This window comes from Taeniopygia guttata, chromosome 3 (assembly GCF_048771995.1).
Source record: "Taeniopygia guttata chromosome 3, bTaeGut7.mat, whole genome shotgun sequence".
Lineage (NCBI taxonomy): Eukaryota > Metazoa > Chordata > Aves > Passeriformes > Estrildidae > Taeniopygia > Taeniopygia guttata.
Window position 1 is genome coordinate 101,381,329 of NC_133027.1, and position 22,070 is coordinate 101,403,398.

General features: G+C 37.0%; 1 protein-coding gene across 7 annotated transcripts in view; it reads right to left on the reverse strand.

The window, feature by feature from the left end:
- EML4 (EMAP like 4) overlaps positions 1-22,070 on the reverse strand; it is a 145,193-nt gene that overhangs the window by 41,402 nt on the left and 81,721 nt on the right. For 3 of the 7 annotated variants that reach the window (XM_030269033.4, XM_072927520.1, XM_072927521.1), the window contains exons 3-7: positions 16,456-16,585; positions 11,294-11,467; positions 9,046-9,174; positions 5,991-6,016; positions 5,495-5,527 (exon numbers count right to left, since the gene is read on the reverse strand). In XM_030269033.4, coding sequence (XP_030124893.4) covers positions 5,495-5,527; positions 5,991-6,016; positions 9,046-9,174; positions 11,294-11,467; positions 16,456-16,585 — 492 coding nt within the window. The remainder of the gene's footprint in view (positions 1-5,494; positions 5,528-5,990; positions 6,017-9,045; positions 9,175-11,293; positions 11,468-16,455; positions 16,586-22,070) is intronic. The other 4 variants (XM_072927522.1, XM_072927518.1, XM_072927517.1 and 1 more) reach the window with 3 other exon arrangements.

Below are 22,070 nucleotides of genomic sequence, written 5' to 3' on the forward strand. Positions count from 1 at the left end.
ATTCCCCCTTTGGAAGAAAGTCTAAAACCCAGCAACAGAAATGGAAAGCAAGCTGGAAGGTAAGACCAATGAAAAACCCTACAAGTGATAACAGAGAGCAAAGATACTGCAATACAAATCATCTGAAAGGATGAAATTAGTGCTTCCATGAAGCCAGCACAGAAAGACTCATGCAATGGCACTTAAGAAATTTATTACTTTCGCTGAATCATATTCTTCGGGGAATATGAAAGGCTTGCAAAGGAAAATAATAAAAATAATAGGAAAAGAAGAGAAAAAAAGATCAAAGAAGTCTTTGTAGATTAACTCAGACATATCTAGGGCAAAAAGCAATTCAGAAGACATGAAAGCTACTATTCAGAAACTTCAGAAATTTGAAGACAGCGACACTAGAAAATCCTCCCATTTTCCAAAAAAACATGCCGCACAAAGAAATCATCAAGTAGTTTTGTAGAGGCATGTGAGAAACTTTCACCCTCAATTAATGATTTCTTCAACAAGACTGGACATAATTTTAGAGAATGTATTTTATATTACACTATTCCTCATTAGAAAAGACACTGAGGTAGCCCCACAGGTCTGTGCTGTAATGAACTGCTCTTTAGCTAGCATGTGTGCATACAATGGGATGTCTAATGAGCATACAGTAGATTATATATATATATATATATATATATATATACACACACAAGTTTAGTTCTAAAGGAATTATTAAAGTAATTTTGCAAATTATTACTACCTATTTTTCAGTAGGTCCTACCCCATCCAGTTTGAAAGTTCAAAATGGGCCGGTGCATTAAAATCCCAGCTCAGTTCTATTTATGTGTAGCACCACCCTAAAGTGATTTACAGGCAAATGAAAAACCCCAAAAGACTCCAGCTAGCTTGGCCACGCAGAACACTCTAATAATATACAATAAACTACCACATCCAGGGTACATTTATTAATCTGTCTTCACCTTCTAGTTGCTTGACCAGTGAAGCTATGCTTTTTAAAACTACAAATAGCTTCTTTCCCATAAGCCTCCTGCTTTCAGGCCTGTGTCCAAGAACTCTGCAGGACCACTAACCTGAGGGACAAGAACTTGGAAGCCTGTTTCTAATTTAAACCAGTGCTAACAGCACAGAGACAAATAACCAAATTCAGCCACCAAGCCCAGACCGTTACATTCAACCTTACAGTGGAATGAACATGTGCCTGCAGGTCTGCATCTCTCACCCCAAGCTATTATGTGCCAATGCCTGCTGAACCCGACAGACATCCACTGTTGTTACAGAGCCCTGGTGCAATGCCAGCCAAACAGTCAAATACAATAGATGAGATGAGAGACTTGTCCTGATTTGGAATGATTTTACAGCTTTGCCTTGAAATTTCTTAACAGATCTTGGGTTATTAATTTTACATAATCTGATTAGTGAACTCTGCTTTTTCATTTATTGGGTGGCATTATGAATCTAGAAATTAACAACAGTTACCATTAGCACTGAAATAATCAAAGTTTAATATTAAACTCTAGCTTTTTATTAAAAAAAAAAAAGACTGAACAAAGAATACTGGACAAAAACAAGCTCAATAAGACTCTATCTAAATGCTTCCTGCTTAAATTATAGAATCCTGACTTCACCAACAATCAGTGATAAAAACTCCCAAGTACACAATTTTGTTTTGGGACAGTATTGATTGTTTTTCATAATATGCACTGTGCCTGAACTAGAGCAAGAGGCCCAGTACTGATACATGGGGGTCTCCATTTGCTCTCCAGTACAGGAGCACCTTCAGCAATCATCTGATACAAAATCACTGTCTGATGAGAAAGCAGTCTGAGGTAGCCACTTAATTTTGCACTCTCTGCAGACAGCACACATTGTCTGCAGGGTACATTTTTTCCATTGTGTGCGCCACAATTGCTCTGTCCATGAAGCTAAAACTATAACACAGTAAAACTAACAGAAGAAAAAGTACTGGAAACTAAAAAGCACAATTTCAAAAAAAACCCCAAAAAACCAAAAAACTTAGGAATGCAGTGCATGTTTTTCATTAATTCTTTCACATATGGTTTTTATTGCCATCCAAACAGTTTAAGTGTCTCTTATTACTTTTTAATAAGTGAACAAGTGATTCATATATGGAGCTTCTATCACTGAAAACCAAACCCAAACACAAATCTCAGGGAAATAAATTACCTTTTATCTCAAAATAAGCCAGGTCTTTAACTTCTGGGTATAAAAATATGAATGCCTTATGATTAATACTTTAAAAAATGTTTCTGCTGAAGTGAGAAGCAAGATTGCTTTAATAGGGAATTATAAACACCTGCTGGTAAAGAATTTAAAAGACTAACTTCAGTTAGGGTCTTTTTAAGGCTGTAATAAGCACCTGTTCATTTCACCCATAGCTTTATTGGATTTGCACAGGATTTTAGTACTGGATTTTACTGTAAAAAGGCTGGTGGTTTACAAGGACAAACAAACCAACTGACCCTATGACCTCTGCTGCAGCACATAACCAGAAGCATAAAGCTCAGGACTACCCTTACATGAAGTATATGCAATTCAATCCAAGTGGGACAGATAAAGGCACCAAAGGAACAAAACTGGGTACCGAGGAGGTACGAGATGGCACTGCAACACCTGTGGCTTTGGCACGGAGCTAAACCAAAGAAAACCAGGTGGCTGCCCACAAGGCAGCTGCAGGCTGTGGCTCCCCATGCTGCTGCTGCTGCTCCTGGCAGGAGAAGAGAATTGCCCAGGTCTTGTTGACACTTACATGTCCCCTTGGGGGACTCCACACCAAACCAAAGCCAATTCTGACACCACAGCCAATACATTTCACTGCTAAAGCTCATCTACATCTCCCACCTGCTCCCCAAGTCTTTCACTTTTATAGCTAATACCAGCGCCAACAGAAACCACAATGAATCTACACAGAAGACAGATATAATTGCAGTATCTTTTGCTGCTAGAAAAATTACATTCCAAGATCTAAACATGCAAAATCTGTATTTTGTGGTACTATACCATACCAACATTTCAAAGCTGGATTTTTTTTATTAGCTAAATCAAAAAAGGAAACAAAGTGATTCCAGGATGTTCAAAGCATCAAAAAATTGTCACCTTCCATCCCATTACCGTATGCAAACACCTTCTGCTATGAAAATCTGCAATTTCACAGTGATTCCAAACTTATTTTATGTGTGTATGAAGACACTGATGTATTTTTACTGTAGATTTGCTTTGAAGCTTGACAGTTTGCACATCAGCAGTCTTCCCAAGAGGCTCCTTCACAGAATTTCTAGGTCTAGGAAGTACATGGATGCAATCCTTATGGGAGAGGAGCGCTGGGAGCATACACAGTGTTTTACACACAGCTCAGTGAAATGAGCAGCTCAGGGGAGCTGCTGTAACTTAATTAACACAGTGCTAGAGACTGCTCAGCCCTAGAGGCAAAGGCTGGCAAGCCACAAAGCAGCATTAAATCAGCTGTAACTTTTTGTGCTTTCCAGAACAGCAAGTTTCTGTACGAACACCATGAGCAAGGGCAACTCTTCATCCCACCCTATCCAAGACAACACTATCCAAGTCCACAGAATTTACCTCAGAAACATGATGCTAACTGTCTATGTAACTCTTCGGCTTCATGACCAGTTTGGTCAAGGTGTCAACTGAACCTTGTTTTACTTATGTGGCAACTGTCAAGTAGAAAACAGGCTAAAGTCTTCTGCCCCGATAGAGAAGTGACCAAGTATTGCTAAGCTTATACTGGGAAGGATGGGGAAACCTGCTGCAACAATAGCAACCTACACAGGCTTTTTTCTGTGGCAGCAAACACAACATAAAAGCTAACAGTCTCACACGCACAGACACACTCTAAAACCTGTTAAAATATATTTAATTGTCCACATTAAAAAAAAAAAAACCAACCAACTTTGAATCCTCTTATTGTATCTGTATCCACATTAGAGACAGAATTACATTTTGCCACTCCATGTGTTTAAAATGGAGCAAATGCTTTTTCTATGACAAGACTTTCCCGCCACCTCCCATATGTGTGGGGCCCTGTTATCTGTCATGTTTCTCTGATTCCAGTTAGGCTCAGGACAGACTATGGCATGTCACACTCGGAAGGGGCCCATGCATCACATCCTCTGCACAATAACACAGAAATAGGGAACATATCAAGGCCACTGAAGTTACAGCTACCAAAATGAGAGAACTTCAGGATGGTCCATTTTGGGCAGAACAACTGGAGTTCTAGAAGCACGTTATAAGAAAATAATTAGCACTGAAGGTATTTTAGCTCTATATATATAACTTGATTTTGTGAAAAGCTGTTTTTGCTAGGAAAGGTATTTTTAATATAATAGTTTTATAATATAATAGTTTTATTCAAAAATTTGCAAAGCTAAATTGCAGCTGGTCTGGCCACTACTGATTAGCTTTCCTTTAACAGTAGCCAGTGCTGCACATGGATACTGTTCCACAGCTGGTGTTAAGCACCATGGCATAATAAAACATTTTTTCTTTGTTCTTGATACTTATTTGTTCTTTTTCACACATCTTGTCTCTGAAGATGCTTTTGGCAAGTATAAATTCAGAATATTTTTATACTTCTAATTTCTCTGTGAACTCGAAAAAGATAAAGCATTGGATACAAGTTGATTTTTGCTTTCATTCCAGTAATTTGTATGTTAATTTTCAAAAAATTGGAGGGCTTTTTTTTCTTTTTTGAAAAAGCAATTCAAAAAAGGAATCAAAGTGTGAATAAAGTAAACTTGCTGACAGCACAGAATCTGAAGACTATACACTTTTTAAATTAGCAGCAAAAAAGCACAAGACAAAACCCCTGTACATAGATCTGTTGTATACAGCATGCACTTGGGTTACATGCTTTAGTTTTGAAACTGCATGCTTCAGTACAGTTTGCAGGGCATTCAGAGCAGAGTAGTTTTGCAACACCAGAAGCGGACTTCTTTTTTTGTCACATCCCACAGTGTTCAGATAGATGGCTCCTTTTCCTGACTGAACAAGCCAGCAGCAGCAGGTAGCCAGAGAATGCAAGATTCATTGGTGCAAAGACAAACACTTCAGAAGAGACTCATTTTTCATTTCAGGAGACTATTAAAACCTTCAGTCTCTGTTCTTGTCTAATTAGCATTTATATGTTGTAATATTGGCAAGACAGAAAGCTGAGATAAAGCAAATCTTTTAGTTGGCAGTTCTTAATACTCTGATATCTTAGGCAACAATGCAAGACTTCTATTTGAACAAGTATTCCTCTCCGATGAAATTATATGTGCCATAATTTAACTATTCCCAGATAGTCCCCATACAGATTGTAATGTGACTATGCATATAAATTTCCATGAGAAGAGAGTTAAAATATTAAGAGAATGATTGAGAGACTCATTCTCTTTGATGGTGAAAAGCCAAATAAAAGATTTGTGAGAGTGCTAAATTAGAAGAAAGCGACCAAAGGGCATAGCTTAATTCTTACCTTGGCTGTTTTTTTCACGAGTTGACATTTTTGCTAGTTATGGGACAGAAATAAAATATCTTAAAACTATTTCTAAAGTCTCACTCACACGTGCTTGGATGAAGACTGGCACATAGGTCAAAATTTTAGATTTTTGTTTTTATAACCTCTCTCTATGCACATATACATAGAGAAAATAATTTTTTAGAAGAGGGTTTGTTTCACAAAAATAACTCAAATCCTCCCACCACCCATTCACCAAAAACTAAAGATCCAATCTGATTAGGTGTTTCTCCATAATTTTAAAGATTCATATATATGAGTATATGCATATATACTGGAGTCTGGAGTAACTTTTTGCCTAACAAATTCTTGGAGTTGATTAATGCCATTTTACCTCTAAACCCCTGTGTCATAAGCATATGTCCCAGTGTATTCATTTACTGGAAATACTATTCAGTCAAAAGCAAATATTTTCAACTTCATCCAGTATTTAAAAATAAATGTTTTTATTTACCTTGGCTGACAATGACATCTTTGTGCCTGTGGAAAAATTAAAAATATTATCATTAATAATATGCAAAATGCTTATCAAGGCAATACTATCAATTTTTACCCATTACTGCATTTGGCAATCTCATCAAATTCTGTGTACAGTGTAACCACAGGATATGATGCCCAATAGCTAATCTTGATCATTGTAGTGAATTTTTATTCATATATTATTCTATGCAGCTCACTGTACCTTTCAAGTAACTTAGTCTTTGGGCCTATGGTAAGGGCTTCAAAGAATTACTCTGAAAATTACAAAATTAAAAAAGCTTTTAAGAATAAATTATAGAGGGCATGTTCCTTGTGCACAGAAAGTTCCATTCTGAGAGTGAGAATTTGTAATAACCAAATGTTTTAAGCTGCCAAACATCCTCAGTCCTGCATGTAAAGCATTTAACACCTGTCAAAATAAGCTGTCAGCATACAACAGCACAAATTTTCCTAGGAATTAACTCTATTGGAGACATGGATTAAATGTAAGCAAGTTGCAGTTTCACTTAAACAGATCCCTGCAGCATTACTGAATGTGCAACATAAAGTCTTCAACAGAGGGGAGTCGAGACATCTCTCCTTACCAGAGCCAGAAATTAGTTACTCATAAAAAACTCAGTGATTTTTTTTTTTTCTGTGTAGAGGGAAGAAATACTAATTTCCAGCATCAGACCTACTTCTTAATAGAACAACACTACTTGATAGGAGAATGTATTGCATAAAACACCCTCCTGAATTCATTTGAAACAGAAAGGTATGAGTGGCATCCAGTATTTTTAGCTGGATGGAGGTCAAATTTTTGTAACAGTGACAAAGGGTCAAGCATATGCATGAGGAAAGTAATCTCTGGCTGTTGGTGGAATCATCCTTTACCACACTGCCAAATGAAAAATTTAAAGTGGATTCCCAGTCTTGCCTGAAAAGCACTGAATGATGGGCTGCTGTGGGAACCCTCTTACTTCTTACGGCCTTATCAGACAGATTTACAGCCCAGCGCCGACTTACAGACTGAGCTGCATAAACAAAGTTCATATCCTGGGCTGATAGTGCAAAGCACATGTAAAACATTTCTGTCCTGGGGCCCACATTAGGGGCTGAATTCTATTCCCTTGCACAAGACCTCCGTAGCTTCAAGCCGATGAGGCCAATGTTTCTAATTGAGAACAATAAATTAAATACAACAATCTGTCTTTGTATAATACCAACCAGTTCTTATGGAAATGTGGCACACAATGTAAGAAATGATTATTAATGTGTGTCCTTGTATGCAAACAGTGCATGTGTTACAAATCTCATCTTAAGAACAAGGGACACAACAATATAACATCCACTATTCAAGCAGGTGATAATCTACAATTCTTATCTGAGGCTTTGTTTTTGCCAAATATAGTTAAGATACAAAAGCTTCAAGTTATGAACAGACAGCTTTCTCTAACAATAATTAAAACTAATCTTTTCTTCTCCATGCTTTTGTTAGATACCTGACTTTTATTCTACATTAGAGATTCTAGAAGGGCAACATTTGAGATGTCTCAGAAATAAGCAGAATCACAGAAAAATGAAATAAAATACCTCTATTTTCACCATGTCTGAACCAACATATAAAGTATTAACAAAAGTAAAATTTTTCACTTTTAGCAAATTTGAAATATGTATTACACTGAAAGGTGTTTTAGCAGCATAATAAAAGCCCCAGCAAAAAAATCAAGGCAGAGGGTTTTGTCATTCCAATATATTATCCAGCAGTGCCATGCTATAATCTAAACTGCCAAAGGGCTTTTAAATTCCAACAGTGAAAACCAATTATAACAGGAAAGGAAATACTTGCAAAGTATGTAACACATAACCCCCTCACACATAGCACTCCACTGCTCTGCAGAACTCTTCAGGCTAAGCATAAAGCTTTTTGTAAATGTGCCACTATCCACACCCAAGATTAGTTTGTTTTTGTTCTTCCCATTCCCAGGGAAGAAGGAATGCACTTCTACCACTCTGGACTAGGTATTTGACAGTCTTAGATGCAAGCTAAGGAGAGCACTACAGACATAATCATAAAAAACTAGCAATTACCCTGACAAGTCTGAAGTGCTTTATTTCAGAATGGGATGGGTTTTCAGGTAGTTCTGCCTTGGACCAGTTAAAGGCTATTAGAATGAATGATTAACGAGCAGATTAGGAATCTGTGGACAACATCTAGCTGGAAGAATCTGCCAGCACACTGGGGGATATTGGCAAATAGGAGAAGGATCAGTCAAAAAAGATAAATCAAGTGTGTAAATACAAAGTGGAAGACCCAGCTGGCAGAGAGTACTGAGGACACGAGTGGGTGGGTCACAATAGGGGCCAACAGTGTGGGGTTATTATAGCAAAAAGCAAACTCTTGTCCCTGTGCTGAAAGGAGCAGGAGTAACTACTCTGTGCTATTCACCCCCAGAGGCACTGACTGGAGACCACAAACCGAGAAAACTTGCTGCTGAGGAAGGGTGTGAGAAGAATGTCTGGCTACAGCACATCACCTGCTGAAGGTGACACTGAAAAAAAGGTCCCTGACTGTCATCTAGAATGTGCAACCAGGAATGTGCAACTGCTAAACAGTTACATTGAGGGACCTATCTGAAATCATAAAAGTATATTCCTACTATTACAGTCTACTTTGGAAACATATCCTATGCGAAATCCAGAAACTGACACCAAGGAAATACACTTGCATTTTCAAATCAGCTTTAATTAGGAAATAAAAAAAGCTGGAAGTTTCACATCACTGGCATTAAGCCATAAAATGTCATAATTCTTCTAATCCAAACAGGCAATATTAAAACATATTCACACAAGGATTGCTTTATAATAATCTTAAAATTCCAGGGGCACATGGAACACCAAACTGCCAGGTTATGTAAGAACTCATAGTAAAAACAAAGATACAAAAGGTCCTAGCATACACACCAGCAAGTTCCCTAGAATTATGTGATTTCATAATATTTTGACTCTCAAGTTTGCTTGCTTTTATGTATTAAACCATATATACATACTTGTCTGCATTCTTTGCCACTTTTGATATTAACTTAGATGTTGATGCTACTCTCATCAGCTTGTTACGACTGTCATCTGAACTCTCCCAAGCACTGTGAGCTTTTTCAACAGTCAAGGATTTCTTTATGCTAGAAGAAACAAAAAAAGTTTTACAATTACAAAATAATAATGTGACAACGTAACAACTGGAACTCGTATGCAAATGACAGATCAAGCAGCAGGAGACAAAAGCAGAGCTAGATCCTCCTTCAAGCTGCAGCATGAAACAGGGAAAAAAGATTAGTCAAAAAGTTCTAACTGGATGAATGAAAACAATTGAGCAAGACAATTGCCACACGTTTTATCTATTCTTTTCCATTTCCAAATGCTCTTACATAACAGACTGGAACAAAATATACTTCATTACTACATCACTAACAAATTACAGTAGTGGAAAAAATGAGGCTAAGTATATAAGCCTTAAAGAATAAACTATATTTTTAAAAAATCAATTAAACAGATAACAATGTAATTTTTTTCCCCTGATTAACTGTTCACCAGCTTTAGCAGATTGATTTTTGAGGCAGAACAGTTCTATCAGATTAAAGTTTCATATAGAAGCTTTGCAGTTAGCAAATGCTAAATCACTTTATTGGGTTTAATCTTTTTGAAACAAATATCTGCAAACTCCTTGCATGAGTAAGGCAAGCTAGGTTTGGCCTGATAGTACAGACAATTAAATCCAGGAATTCTGACGTACTTTTTCAGCAATCTTATTGCAGCCAATTTACACTACTGGGAACGTGCAAATTTTGCAGTCACTACTTCAATAATTTCACATGTGCCTTAATCACAGAATACATGTTCAAAACGTTACCTAGCCCCAATTATCCTTCATCAGCTCATTTAGAGTTTGCACATGTCCTGCTAATAGTATCACACTTCATCCCGTCAGAAATGCTTTTTGCAGGAGTTAAGTCCTGAAATGCAACCTTAGAAATGGCAAGCTCCTTGTACAGCACCTCAAGAGGCTCAAAGGTCCTGTGACAAACAAGTTAATCAAATCAAGTTAAACCCTTAGGAGACTGAAAAAGGCATTTATTTTTCCCCACACTGCAAAAGATTAGTAAGCAAGACTTCAGACATCTTTACAGGGAGATACCAGGCAAGAGAACAACAGGCTGCAAGTTCAGCTTCAGACAACTTACAGGTTTGTGCAAGACATGGAGACAGAGCCTTTATGGAGTGTTATAACATGCACCAGTCAAGTGGAAGTTTAAATATTTACAAGAGCTGTGAATTCAAGCGATGCAAGACAACAATCTTGTGAACCAAACCGGTACATTTCAGAGTAATTAATTTAATTTACATTTTGTTTCAGTCTCTAAGTGCCAGAGAGTAAAAAAAAATTTACACCTTCCAAAACAGTAAGGTGACAATGAATTAAAAAAAAAAAACAAAACAAAAAAACCAAAAAGAAACCATGCCAAATGATCTGCATAGTTTTGAAACTCAGAAGCTACCATCCAAATCTTAAAAGCCATTTTCTTGATTACAAAATGCAATCTAGTATCTCTATAATGTACCTTTTTTCCCCCGTGTGACTAATTCCCACTAAAATGAGTGGGAAATTAAGAGGCAACCCTAAAAAAATTTTTGCATTTATTCAAGTTAAGTAGTTCTATAATCCAGGTATAAAACCAGAACTTCACTCGTGTAAAAAATCAAAGTAAGCCATCCTGCAACCTAGCAGGAATTTAAAAGGGAAGGGCCATGAAATAAAAAAATACCAACAAAACCAAAACCGCAGTCCCTTCACTGAATATTTGAGAACAAAAATTTCTGAACCAAGGGTTGCAATGATACTAGTACTTAAAAAATACTGTTATGAGACATAATAATGGCCATGTGGAAAATACAATCCATAATTCAGCTATGTCAGACAAAATCAATGAAGTGTATATGAGAAAAAATCAGGTTAGAGTGATCATTAAATATTTTACAATCATGGCTGATTAGAGGTAATCTACTGTATTAGGATTTTAATCTGAGAACAAAAAAAAATCTTAAATATATATTCAAAGAAAAACATGCATTTTTATGTATTTGTTCTGCTGCAATGCATTTTGAATGCATCTTCTCTAGCAGAAAAAGTATCCAACCTTAGCTCGATCATGAGATTAGAACTATTTCACATGACTTGTTGTCAAATATGAACTCAGAATCATTACAGTCATTTCTAGTTCTGTACTGTGGTACTGGGAAAACCTTTTAGCTGGAGCAGAACTCTTGCTTTCTGGAGTTTGCCTGTGTGTTTGGAGAGTCTGTGAGGAGGGCTGGGGAGAAGGTGATGCTTGAGTTTGTGCACTTTGATCATTAGAATGAGAGTCCTCTTTTTTTTCTTTTTGTCCTGGAGGTTTTTCCTTCTTTTTTTCTGTACCGCTGTAAAATAAAGTGTAACATAGGGAGGGAAAAAAGAGAAGCAAATAAATTAGCAAGGTGGGAGAAAATGTCCTCTGTGAAAAGATGGGAGAGGCATTTAACAACTTACTATAAACAACCACCAAAAGTACAGTTTGATTATTTACTCAACTCTTCATGTTCGCATTTTGCTGAAATAAGGTTTGTCCACTAGTTCCAACAATAAAAAACAGGGAGACATGGAAGATTATTTACATATTTCAGCTGTACTACGTTAACTATGATTTTAAAATTAATACAACTTTGATTTGAGTGTGTCCTTCATTCACAGGTTCTCCTACAGCATTCAAAGCTGACACAAACTGATGCTCCACAAATCTGCTGTCCCTCAGGAAGAAAAACCATCCTCTGCTTCAGAGCTCACTGACCACCTTGTCAAGGCAGGACTGTGACTTGTGGTGTCTCTCATTACTGTGAGCCCACCATGAAACTGTATTTGTGGATATACACGCTGCTGTCTTTGAGCTGCCACCAAAGCCCTGGAATGCTGCTGCTGGTCCCTGGGCTCTCCTTGGCTGCACCAGAGCTCAAAGGAAATCATCCCTGAAAACTCATGGCTGTTTTGATCTGTAGTTGACTAGTATCAGATTGTCTCACCACTTTTTTAATGCCTTCAGCCATGACAGCCGAGAACACATCTTTATTTTCATAGTGCTGTATTTACTAGTTTAATATTTGAAACAGATTTAAATACATGTCATTACCAACCTTAAATCTATTAAGAACCAAACCAAAGGTTTGCTAGGTAAACAGAAAGATTAATTAAAAGGTTCTCCTATTAAGTTACGTACTTTGCAATATACTGAATCACACAAACATTACCAGGACCTGAAAGAGGAGAGTACTCTTGAGTGCATGGCCTATTTCTTTTTTTAAGGAAAAAAAAATTAAATCTTACAAGACAGATTTCTCAGTGAAGAAATAAAGCAAGATACAAACAACAGCTAATAATGTAATAGAAAGATTTTTCCCTTAGGGTCAAAGTAACCTGCAAAGTAAAGAAAGAGTATATATCTGAATATGAGAATCCAAATTTTTTTCCCTTACAATTTCCCCCCACCTTGAATTCTTGCACTACCAAAATTAATTGTATTTTTATTTACCTTTTCCCAAAACACAAAGAAAACAGTAAAACAACATTCAAAATGAAGTAATAAAAAATGAACACCCAATTTTAACATATCATTCTTAAAAATATTTTCTTGCTTCTTTTGTTACTTCAGTTAAATTGTATCATCTACCACTGAGACAAAGCCCCCAAGGCTTACAGGAGTTCAACTTTTCAAACTGTTTTCAGAGAAGAGATGCATTGAAAAACAGGTCAAAACATGAATACGAAAACCAGGCAAATCTGTAAGGATCACTCAGGATTTCTACTGTAAAACATGCTATCTAGTTCAAAATGTCAATATAATCCATCAGAGTGGCATTTCCTTTTCAAAAAAATCAGATGGAAACAAAACAAAGAGCTTTCACTTTTCTTGAGGGCATACATGTGATCACAGAGAACAAAGCTTGGAGAACTGCGGGGTTTTGATTAATAATTTATAGCCAAAAATCCTTAATTAACTGGTAGCATAGAAATTTATTATTATTTTTTAATCAGAATACTTAGCTTGTCTTGCTGGATGCAAAGCACACTACACTTAATCTTTCTGCATTCAGTTGCAAGAAATGCAATACAAATTCTCAGAATCTCTTTTCACAGAAGAAAACCGAAGTCCTCTCTATTCCTGCTATGACAGGTACATACCACTTTTTGTAATGTCCTATTGAACAGTGACACTTCAGCAATTCTGCAATTCACCTCTGCACTCCCCCAACAGGTTCAGGTGAATACCACCTGCTGAGAGCAACAGATCATCTAATTTATCAGTTCAGTCTCATATTTTCTGTGCTCCTACCCAAACTCATCTGATCCATCTCCTAGAAACCACTGATTCAGAGTGGGAATGTCTTCACTGAACTTGTCACTGTGCATTATCTATTTCACTTCTTTGCCATGAGATTCACTCCTTAACTTTTTTGTTGGGCCATGAGAATCACTGGACCACTCTGCTTTCACTCCGGATTGTAGCACAAGGTACACTTGGATTCCAACAAAGTGCTTTTATCTACCACCAGGTTGAAAGAAGGGGTTTTTTTTACTGGCATTTTAATTTGGAAGGAAATAATGGAGAAATGTGGCAGCCTGAGTACTGAATATCTTTGCTCTGAATTTATTTGGTTTGCTCACTTCAGCTAAAACCTTCAGCTTAATTGTATTATGACTGGCTAGTACAGAGTGGCTCTCTCACCAATACCTCTTCTAGTAGGTCTTGTGTAACTGCTGAAATCAAATCAAAACCAGCATCTTTTCCTGTGGGTTTCTAAAGACTAGTTGTTCTGGGAAGCAGTCATTTAATGCGTCCAAAAATTCTTTCCAAAACCTAATTCGATGAGGCATTTCTTCAGTCTACAAGTGAGTAGTTGAGAGGTATTACTATCTGTCCCAATTTTGCAGCTCCTCTGATTTCACTTAGTACAGCATTTCATCCTTTGGACCACAACATATTGGCATCTACTGTGAATGGTGGTCACTCTGAAACATCAAGACTACTGTTACCAGATGCTGCTTTCAGAAGAATGTTTAGTCTTAAAGAAAATGATCAAACAGGTCTCTGACAGTCATTGTTTCGTTGGGTTTTGTTTGTACAAAGTATAAACCTGTTTCCATTCCAAACTACAGGGTTGAAATTTCCTCAACACATCCATGATTTCACCTCTGTTAACGGGACAGTATCTACCTGCTATTCAGGGAACATTCCTGGGGTCTGATTTTAGTGATTGCTGGTATTTTAGCATGCCACTGCTGAAATGAGACATCCTGCTGCTGTGGAGTTACTGAGGTAGATGAATATATCCATGGTCTCAATGTTCAGGTTCACAGGACAAGATTAAACTGTCCAGGAAATGAAACTGCTCATTCATAGAAGAAATTCAACTCCAGTAGGGAATCCAGTTTAGACACAAGTAGGCCTTCTGTTATTTTGGCTAGATGTATAGCTGCATACACTTAGAACATGAGAAGCCCTAGGCAGGCTATCGAGTCTGTTTAGAACCTAAAGGTTAATTCTCCACCAACAGATGACCTTGTCCACCTGCTGCATCAGTTCAAGCTTCAGCCTGAAGAAAGGCCTGGATAAGGTGGGGTGAAACAATCCGGTCTACTTTGGCCTCCCTCCTTTTCAACACAACAAGTGTAAGAAATAAACATGGTTACTCTGCCTTTGGAAGCAGATGGGACTACTATTGACATTTACTTGCCTTTCCTTTCCCCTTTTCTTGAGCTGGTCATTTTACAAAAGGGCAAATTTGTTTCTTCCAAACACGAAACAAATTTAACTAAAAAAGACATGACTGTGAAAGGAACTCCTGGAAACAGAACCTTCCTTGGCCTTTCAAAAATAAGTTTTGTGAAGGGAGTCACATGTCTTCAGCTGCACTGGAACCACCGACACCTCCCCTGGATAGTTATTCGGGGGCCCAGGGAGAGCTGCCCTCTGCATATATGAAGGTTTTCTCTTTTGGCCTACCCAGGTCTCCTTTTAAAGACCTTAACTCAGATGAAAGGGATGCCGGCCACTCCACTCTGCTCTTCTTATGTAGTCAAGTGTTGAGCAGCCAATGAATCAAGCAGGTGATTCAGCACAAATGCAAGCTGAACACCACGGGAACCGGACTGGCTCTCATCAAAGTGCCAAGAGCCGCAGGGCTAAGATTAATGGAAAAGTGCTAACTAAGAAATACCTTCCTGCAGGAATGTCTTTTGTCCCTGTTCCTGTTGCACTAGCAGATAGAGACATACACTGATCACTGTCTGATTTATTGTTGAAAAGTAAATGTAAAAATTCAATAAAAAGAAAGATACGTAATGCTAAACAGAGGAAAAGAGCGAAGAGTGGGGCACTACCCTCACTTTCCAAATTCCAAAGGGCACTAAAGCTTCTTCTGGATTGTTTTCATACAGTTTATATTTGCTTTCAGCATTTTTATTCCCTGAAGTATATAATTTCCCTGTCTTGCTGTACAGCACAATATTTACATCCACAGTAGAAGATAAACCACCAGAGTGGCTACCAGAGTACTCTACGGAGGCCAAGAATTTGTTCACATAACTTACCACAGTTACACATTAGAGTATTCTCTGCCCCGTGGCTATATCTGGCAGCTTGTTCTTCACAACAAACAAGAATAGGCACAAAACCTACTGCTGAAGAAGGCATGTAATCACTGTCTAACAGACCCATGGAAAAAAGCAGTATAAGCAAACACTTCATTTACTGTATGAAGCTGGAAGTATTACATGGAGGAAAATCACTACTATTTAGTTCTTAGCTCATTTAACTTTCAAATTACTCAAGCAGTGTAATTTCTTCATATTTGAGATCTGATACAGATATTTTTTATTAGGCCTAAGTAGTCATATTTTAGGTTAGATTTTCTACCCTAAAATGTAAACCTTTATCTTACACAATTTGCTATTGTCTCACAATTATTTTGCTATTGCCTACTATTTACACTCCAGACAATGAAGTCAGTTTTGCCCTTTAATTTCCTTGAGGGAAGGAAGGGGGGGGCAGAGCAAAAAAAAACAACAAAAAAGCGCATATGAATACCAGAAGGAAAAATTTTCCATTTGTACTGGAAATACATTTTCCTATTCCCTTAGCGAGAATTCATTTTGGACACTACACACCACAGAAATACTCTCCATTTTTGAATTCTTTTAAAAACTCTTCTGTACACAGCCCAACAACATGGTAAACCTCCGAAGCTTATCTGTGCCTTAGTGGACTTCAGGCAGCTCTGCTGAGTGTTGTGCAGAGACAAAAATCAAACTCCTGCTCTGTTTGGTTTTGGGTTTTTTTAATATATAAAAATCTGAATTTTAATAACAATTTGGATACCTTTTTGCAGCAGATGAAAGTGTTTCTTTTCTGGCAATAGAAATGGATGAACTGTGGCTCGTTTTCCTGCTTCCTGTACTCCCGTTAGTTATACATGACATCGAGATAGCTTCTCGGAGGCTTGGCTGACCTAGGAAAAAGCAATATTAAAGAATATTAGGTTTTATAGCTCTATCCAAAGGTCCACATGAACAACAAAAAGCTCTCAGTTGTGGACCTGGTATCACACAGCAGCAGCATGAGCATTCAGGACAACCATGTGGTGACATATATTCATGAAACCTTAGAACTGGGAAACCTGGGACCCAAAGGCAGTCAAGAATATGTGTGATAGAGATCAGTTCCTCTAGTGATATGATGTCATGACATAATTATTAAGTTATTTAAAGGTTGTGATTCTAAAGATTAAAAAAAAAAAAAATCAAGATTTTCAGTTTCATTTCAGCTGCCCCTTCCATCTTAAAATACCTTTCAGTACATGCCCTTTGGTATAGCTATTAAGTTTCTGATACTGCTCACTGTGTAGAACATCTGCCACATCCAGTGAACATTACAGACTCTCCCCAGGGACAAATCAAGAGTGTATATGCGAAGAAGGCTGTTGTCAGTCAGATGCCCACTTCACTCATTGCAGAAGTTTAAAACTATGCATTGAATGTGGGAGGGGATTGCAAGGAAGACAAGGGGGATAAAAGGCTCTTCTATTTTCAGAGCTGAACACTAGCCTGGCAATTAGCTCCCAGACCTGATTCTTCTACAGAATGCCAGTGAAATACAAGGCATTTTACTCAAACCTGATGTTTCATCTTTTCCCATTAACTGCATCTCTCTTTTTGTGTGCCTGTTTTATTTCCAAGGTATTACTTGGAGAAGAATTTTGCCCCTTCCTCTTTTAAAGTGCTAGACTTGTACTTTTCCCTTCTGAAGTATAACATCCCCTGAGAAAGATCTCTGGCCTAATCCCACATTAAGCATCCAAAATTCAGTGGTCATTTTTGAGGCCCTCTGCATCACATGCCCCGTTAACAGACAGCAAATTTCTATTGTCTCTCATAGGGCTGTCACTCTGACTTCAGCAACAAACACAGAGGACACGACTGACAGAAAAATAACAGGTCTGTGTCCACGGCAGGCTCCAAATAGTGTGAGATAGATAAGGCATGAGGCCACATATTGAAGATAAAAGTGAGGGGTAAAACAGCAGCTGGGGAGAATCGACAGTTCTGTGCATAGAAGACAAACTCACACAGATGACTCATTTGAACACTAGCATGTGTCACAGCTTTTTCAAGCAGGTTGAGAGGCAAATTGATTCTTATTTTAAACTACCACATAATATACAAGAGATACCCATCAAGGGAATATTATATGTCAGAACTATTTGGATGAATGCAGAAATGGGTTGGCCTACAACAAACCAAACAGTGCTTCAAATGCACCAAGCAGCATGTGATCACATCTGAAATTCAGATCAGGAAAGCCAAAAGGATCATGTGGAATATCCCAGGCAGAAATGAGAATAAAGGACGTCTGAAGTAAAGACACACTTAAAATCCAGAAACACTTCAAAGATCATTGTTCTTCCTAAATTCTGTATAAATCAATTTGGTATGATTCCTTCCAAGCGGTACTTTTCAGAGACTGTTTTATTTGCAACATAAACATTTGGAATACAAAATTTGTTTTAATATACTGCACAAAACCTCTGAAGCTCAAGATATTTTTTTTATCCCACGTAACTCAGAGGCAAGAACAAAAGTGCATGAGCTTCGAAAGCACATTTACTGTAGAAGCGTATAAATTACGTGTCAAAAATACATCAGGCTTTCTCACACTCCAGAACAAAATCTTGGTTAGTGTGCCAAACTCAATGTGCAATAAAATGTGAAAAAGCAAAAAAACGAGCAAAAAACTCCCCAACAAACAAAAATCCCATAACCCCACACTCAACGCCCTTAAGAAACAAAACTTCTTCCAAATTCTCCATATATTGCATGTTAACTAGGTAGTCAAAAGTACTCTGGAATACCTACTTTTAAAGGGATGAAAGAAATTCAATTACTCATCTGCAATTATAAGTAAATTAAATGCATTTATATTTTAAATCATGAAAAGGAAAGGCAAGTTTTAAGTCCTGTGCACATCCCAGGCAGTGAAACTTGGCCACTGACAGAGACACACAAAGAGGATCTTCCCAGCTAGGTCAGAAGTCCAAGGAAGCAGATCCACAGTCCAAACCACACATCTCTCTTAATGACTTTTAACCAGGTCATCTCTGCAGCCAAAAGATGTCAAAAATTAACAACACTAACCTCCTCCACTGCAGAGATAATCCTTCATAGTAGTCAAGTGCTTTTGCTTCAGAGACCTGGAAATAATGAACTGGCACAGGAGAACACAAATTCCAGATCAATACACTGAAACAATTGAGCTCTCCCAGCACTGGGTTGCACCCTCTGCCAATATAATGTCATTCACCACCTGCTAGCATAAGCAGTCTGAAATTTTTCAGACTGAGTAGCACTTAGCTTTATCTGCTAATTTGGAACAAAAGCCAGATATAAACTGAAAGCAGAATGAAAGGCAGTGTATGGTGATCAGGATTAAAGCAAAATTGTCAGAGATCAAAGTGGTAAAAATGTCTTTTATAAAATGGATTCATCTCTGTTCTGGTAATTTTCATAGAATAGTATCTGTAGAGTTCAAAAGAAACATTTTATTAACATCTGTCAAGTATACAAATGTGTGAATGAAAGATAAGTAGGGTTAGAAAAACCAGACCACAATAAACCAAAAATCTATTTCCAATTCTGTATCAGCCTTGATTAGCTTACTGGGAAAAAAATGAAACCAAGCTGTTAGAGAGAGTGGTAAATTTGAAAATGTGTGTCCTGTGATAACATGATAGCGTTTCCCTCCAAACATACAAGGTGCTGGAGCTGAGAATCAATTAGTAATTCACTTTTCCTCCCAGAGACAAAACTTAGAATATTTTACGTTAAAATGTAGTTGATTCTGTTATCAAATATATTTGCTGGAACAATTTCCTCAATATCTTTGTATTTGCTAATATTCTGACAACCTTTCTGTAAAATAATATTCTAAACTGCCTTTCTTACAAGGAAAAGCCGAACACTTATTTCTCTTCTTCAGGTAATTTCAATTTAAAGTAAGTAGCTGCAACTACATTAAAGTTACTTCTCTGGGCACTTAATTCAAGTGGATTTAAAAGAAAAAGCTCAAGAAATGACACCTCACCAAAATAAACCAAAAAAATGGATTTTTTGTAGGAGGATTTTTCTTTTTTTTCCCCTATTAAGGCGATATCAAATATCAAATCCTTCAACAATCTTAAACTACTTCACTTTCAGCAAAACATGACAAAGACTTCTAGATTATAAATATATTACATGCCATGGGGTTTTCTGCCTGAAAGGACAGAAAACCAATTTAGTACTCTTACTAAACAAGTGTACAGTGTGTGTAAATCTCCAGAGAGCCCACAGAGTGGCTGTGGAAAAACAGACAGAAATAGTTATAAGTATAGTGGAATATAAGATTTTATCTGCACTTCCTTCCTAACAGAACAACATCAAAACCAATAGAAATTATGACAAATCTCAGACTTAGTTGAAGGTGTTACAATGAGTTGTATAAAAGCAGCTAATTATAGTCATGGCTCTGCTTCCAGACTTTCAAAGGATGTCAAGTCCCTCAGTCCATGGAAGATGCTGGCAAAGAAACAGCCTGGGAGCCCTAAAACTCTTTTCAGAGAGAGTGCTGCATTCTGAAGGGTAGGGAAATATTTTCTTCAGCATTCTGTTTTATTCAACGACTTCACTTACATACTAAGAGTCAAATTTTTATTAAAGCTTCTCAGGTTGAAAAAGTGTCCTCTTCTTCTATCACATGAAGACAGGTCAGGGTGAGCCAATAGGTCTCAAATAACAAAAAAACAAATCAGGATAAATAGTTCAGATCACTGCCTATGGGTCATGCTGCTTCTTGTTTAATAATCAAATTTTAAAACAACTAAGTTTCAACAAACTTTATTATAGTAATTACAACTAGCTGAAAAAACAAACATTCTTTTTGTATTGCTTTAATTGAAGCCAAATTTCACAGTTTTCAACAGACAGCTATTAAACATACATTATTTGTCATTTCCCATTAAAAGGAAAAGAACTACCCAAATAGAGGCATGTTAATAAGCAACAGTTGCAGAGTGTATACCTAATGCATAAACAACCTGAGTTCCAAGGGCATCTCTCCTAGTAGGTAGATAAACTAACTTTGATGTTAAGAGTAATTAAATATTTATTTTTAGATTTTTATGAATAGTAACTTAACCCATACATTTCTAACTTTAAAATGACCCTCACAGTGATACAAAACTAATTTTTCACATGTTAGGGGAGCCACGTCTCTGTCCTTTGGACAGGCACTTTAAAACACGCTACAGGAAACTGAAAGACTTGTTTGGCCAACTGCTTATTCAAATCACACAGCTCTTTCCCTTCTCCCTTATTTTGCCATACTTTCTAGAGGCACCATCTACATGCTCAACCAATTGCCAAATGGCCTAATTCTAAGTGGAGGAAATAAAATTTAACTATGGTAATTTGAAACAATTTGATATACTCTGGCAAACAAGTGATGAAAAAGCTACTTAAGTGTTAGAAATAAGAAGTTTTCATTTGAAAAAGTTAGTAGCAACACTGAACTCTTCCAACATTACAATTCTTAGTTTGAGAAGCATTATGGAGAACAGCAGAGTACCACTCAAGGAAATTTACTTACACTGTTATAAAAGAAGTACACAGATGCACAGAACATACCCAAAACTGTAAGAAGCATATGGAAAAAGAATAAGGATACTTATCACCACAACCAAAAATATGCCTCTACAATGAACAAGATTATGTTACAGAACTTAAAAAAAAAACCCTCTGAACTTTGTCCTTCACTTCTCCATCCTAAACTTGGTTAAGATGGTTAGTAACCCTTAGTTCATTAATGCCCTCTAGATCCAAATTCTTTAAATAAAGAAACATATATGAAGAAAATCAGAATGGTAAGTGTAACAGAAAAAAATAAAATAGTAAATCAGAGCAGAAGATAGGAAAAAATTGTAAGAAATGCAAAAAGAACAGATGGTACTAAAACCAATACCTGGGAAATGCATTAAGACCTCAAGAGTATCATTATTTGTTATGTGAGCATGCAGCCTGCAGACTTCAATAGGACTTTTCCCATGAGTAAAATGACCCATATACTAGCTTGCCAAGTCAGTTTTAATATTGTGGATAAGAACCTGTATCCTACCAATACCAAAAGCATTTTCCTATTTACACTTCTGTTTTCTGTTTCTTTAACATTTACTGATTAGACAACATAAACACATACTCAGTTACTAGAACAACTCTGTTTATTGAATAGTGTAAAGACTTAAAAAAACCAAAACTCAAATCTGTCTTACGCTTTCATTAATGAAGCTTGCTGAAACCTGAAGTCAATTTTGTTAACATAAAACTAAATTACTTAATGTTAGTGAAATGAAACCACTGTTGAGATAAGGTAAAAATTACATCTGAAATACTTTGCTTACCATGAAT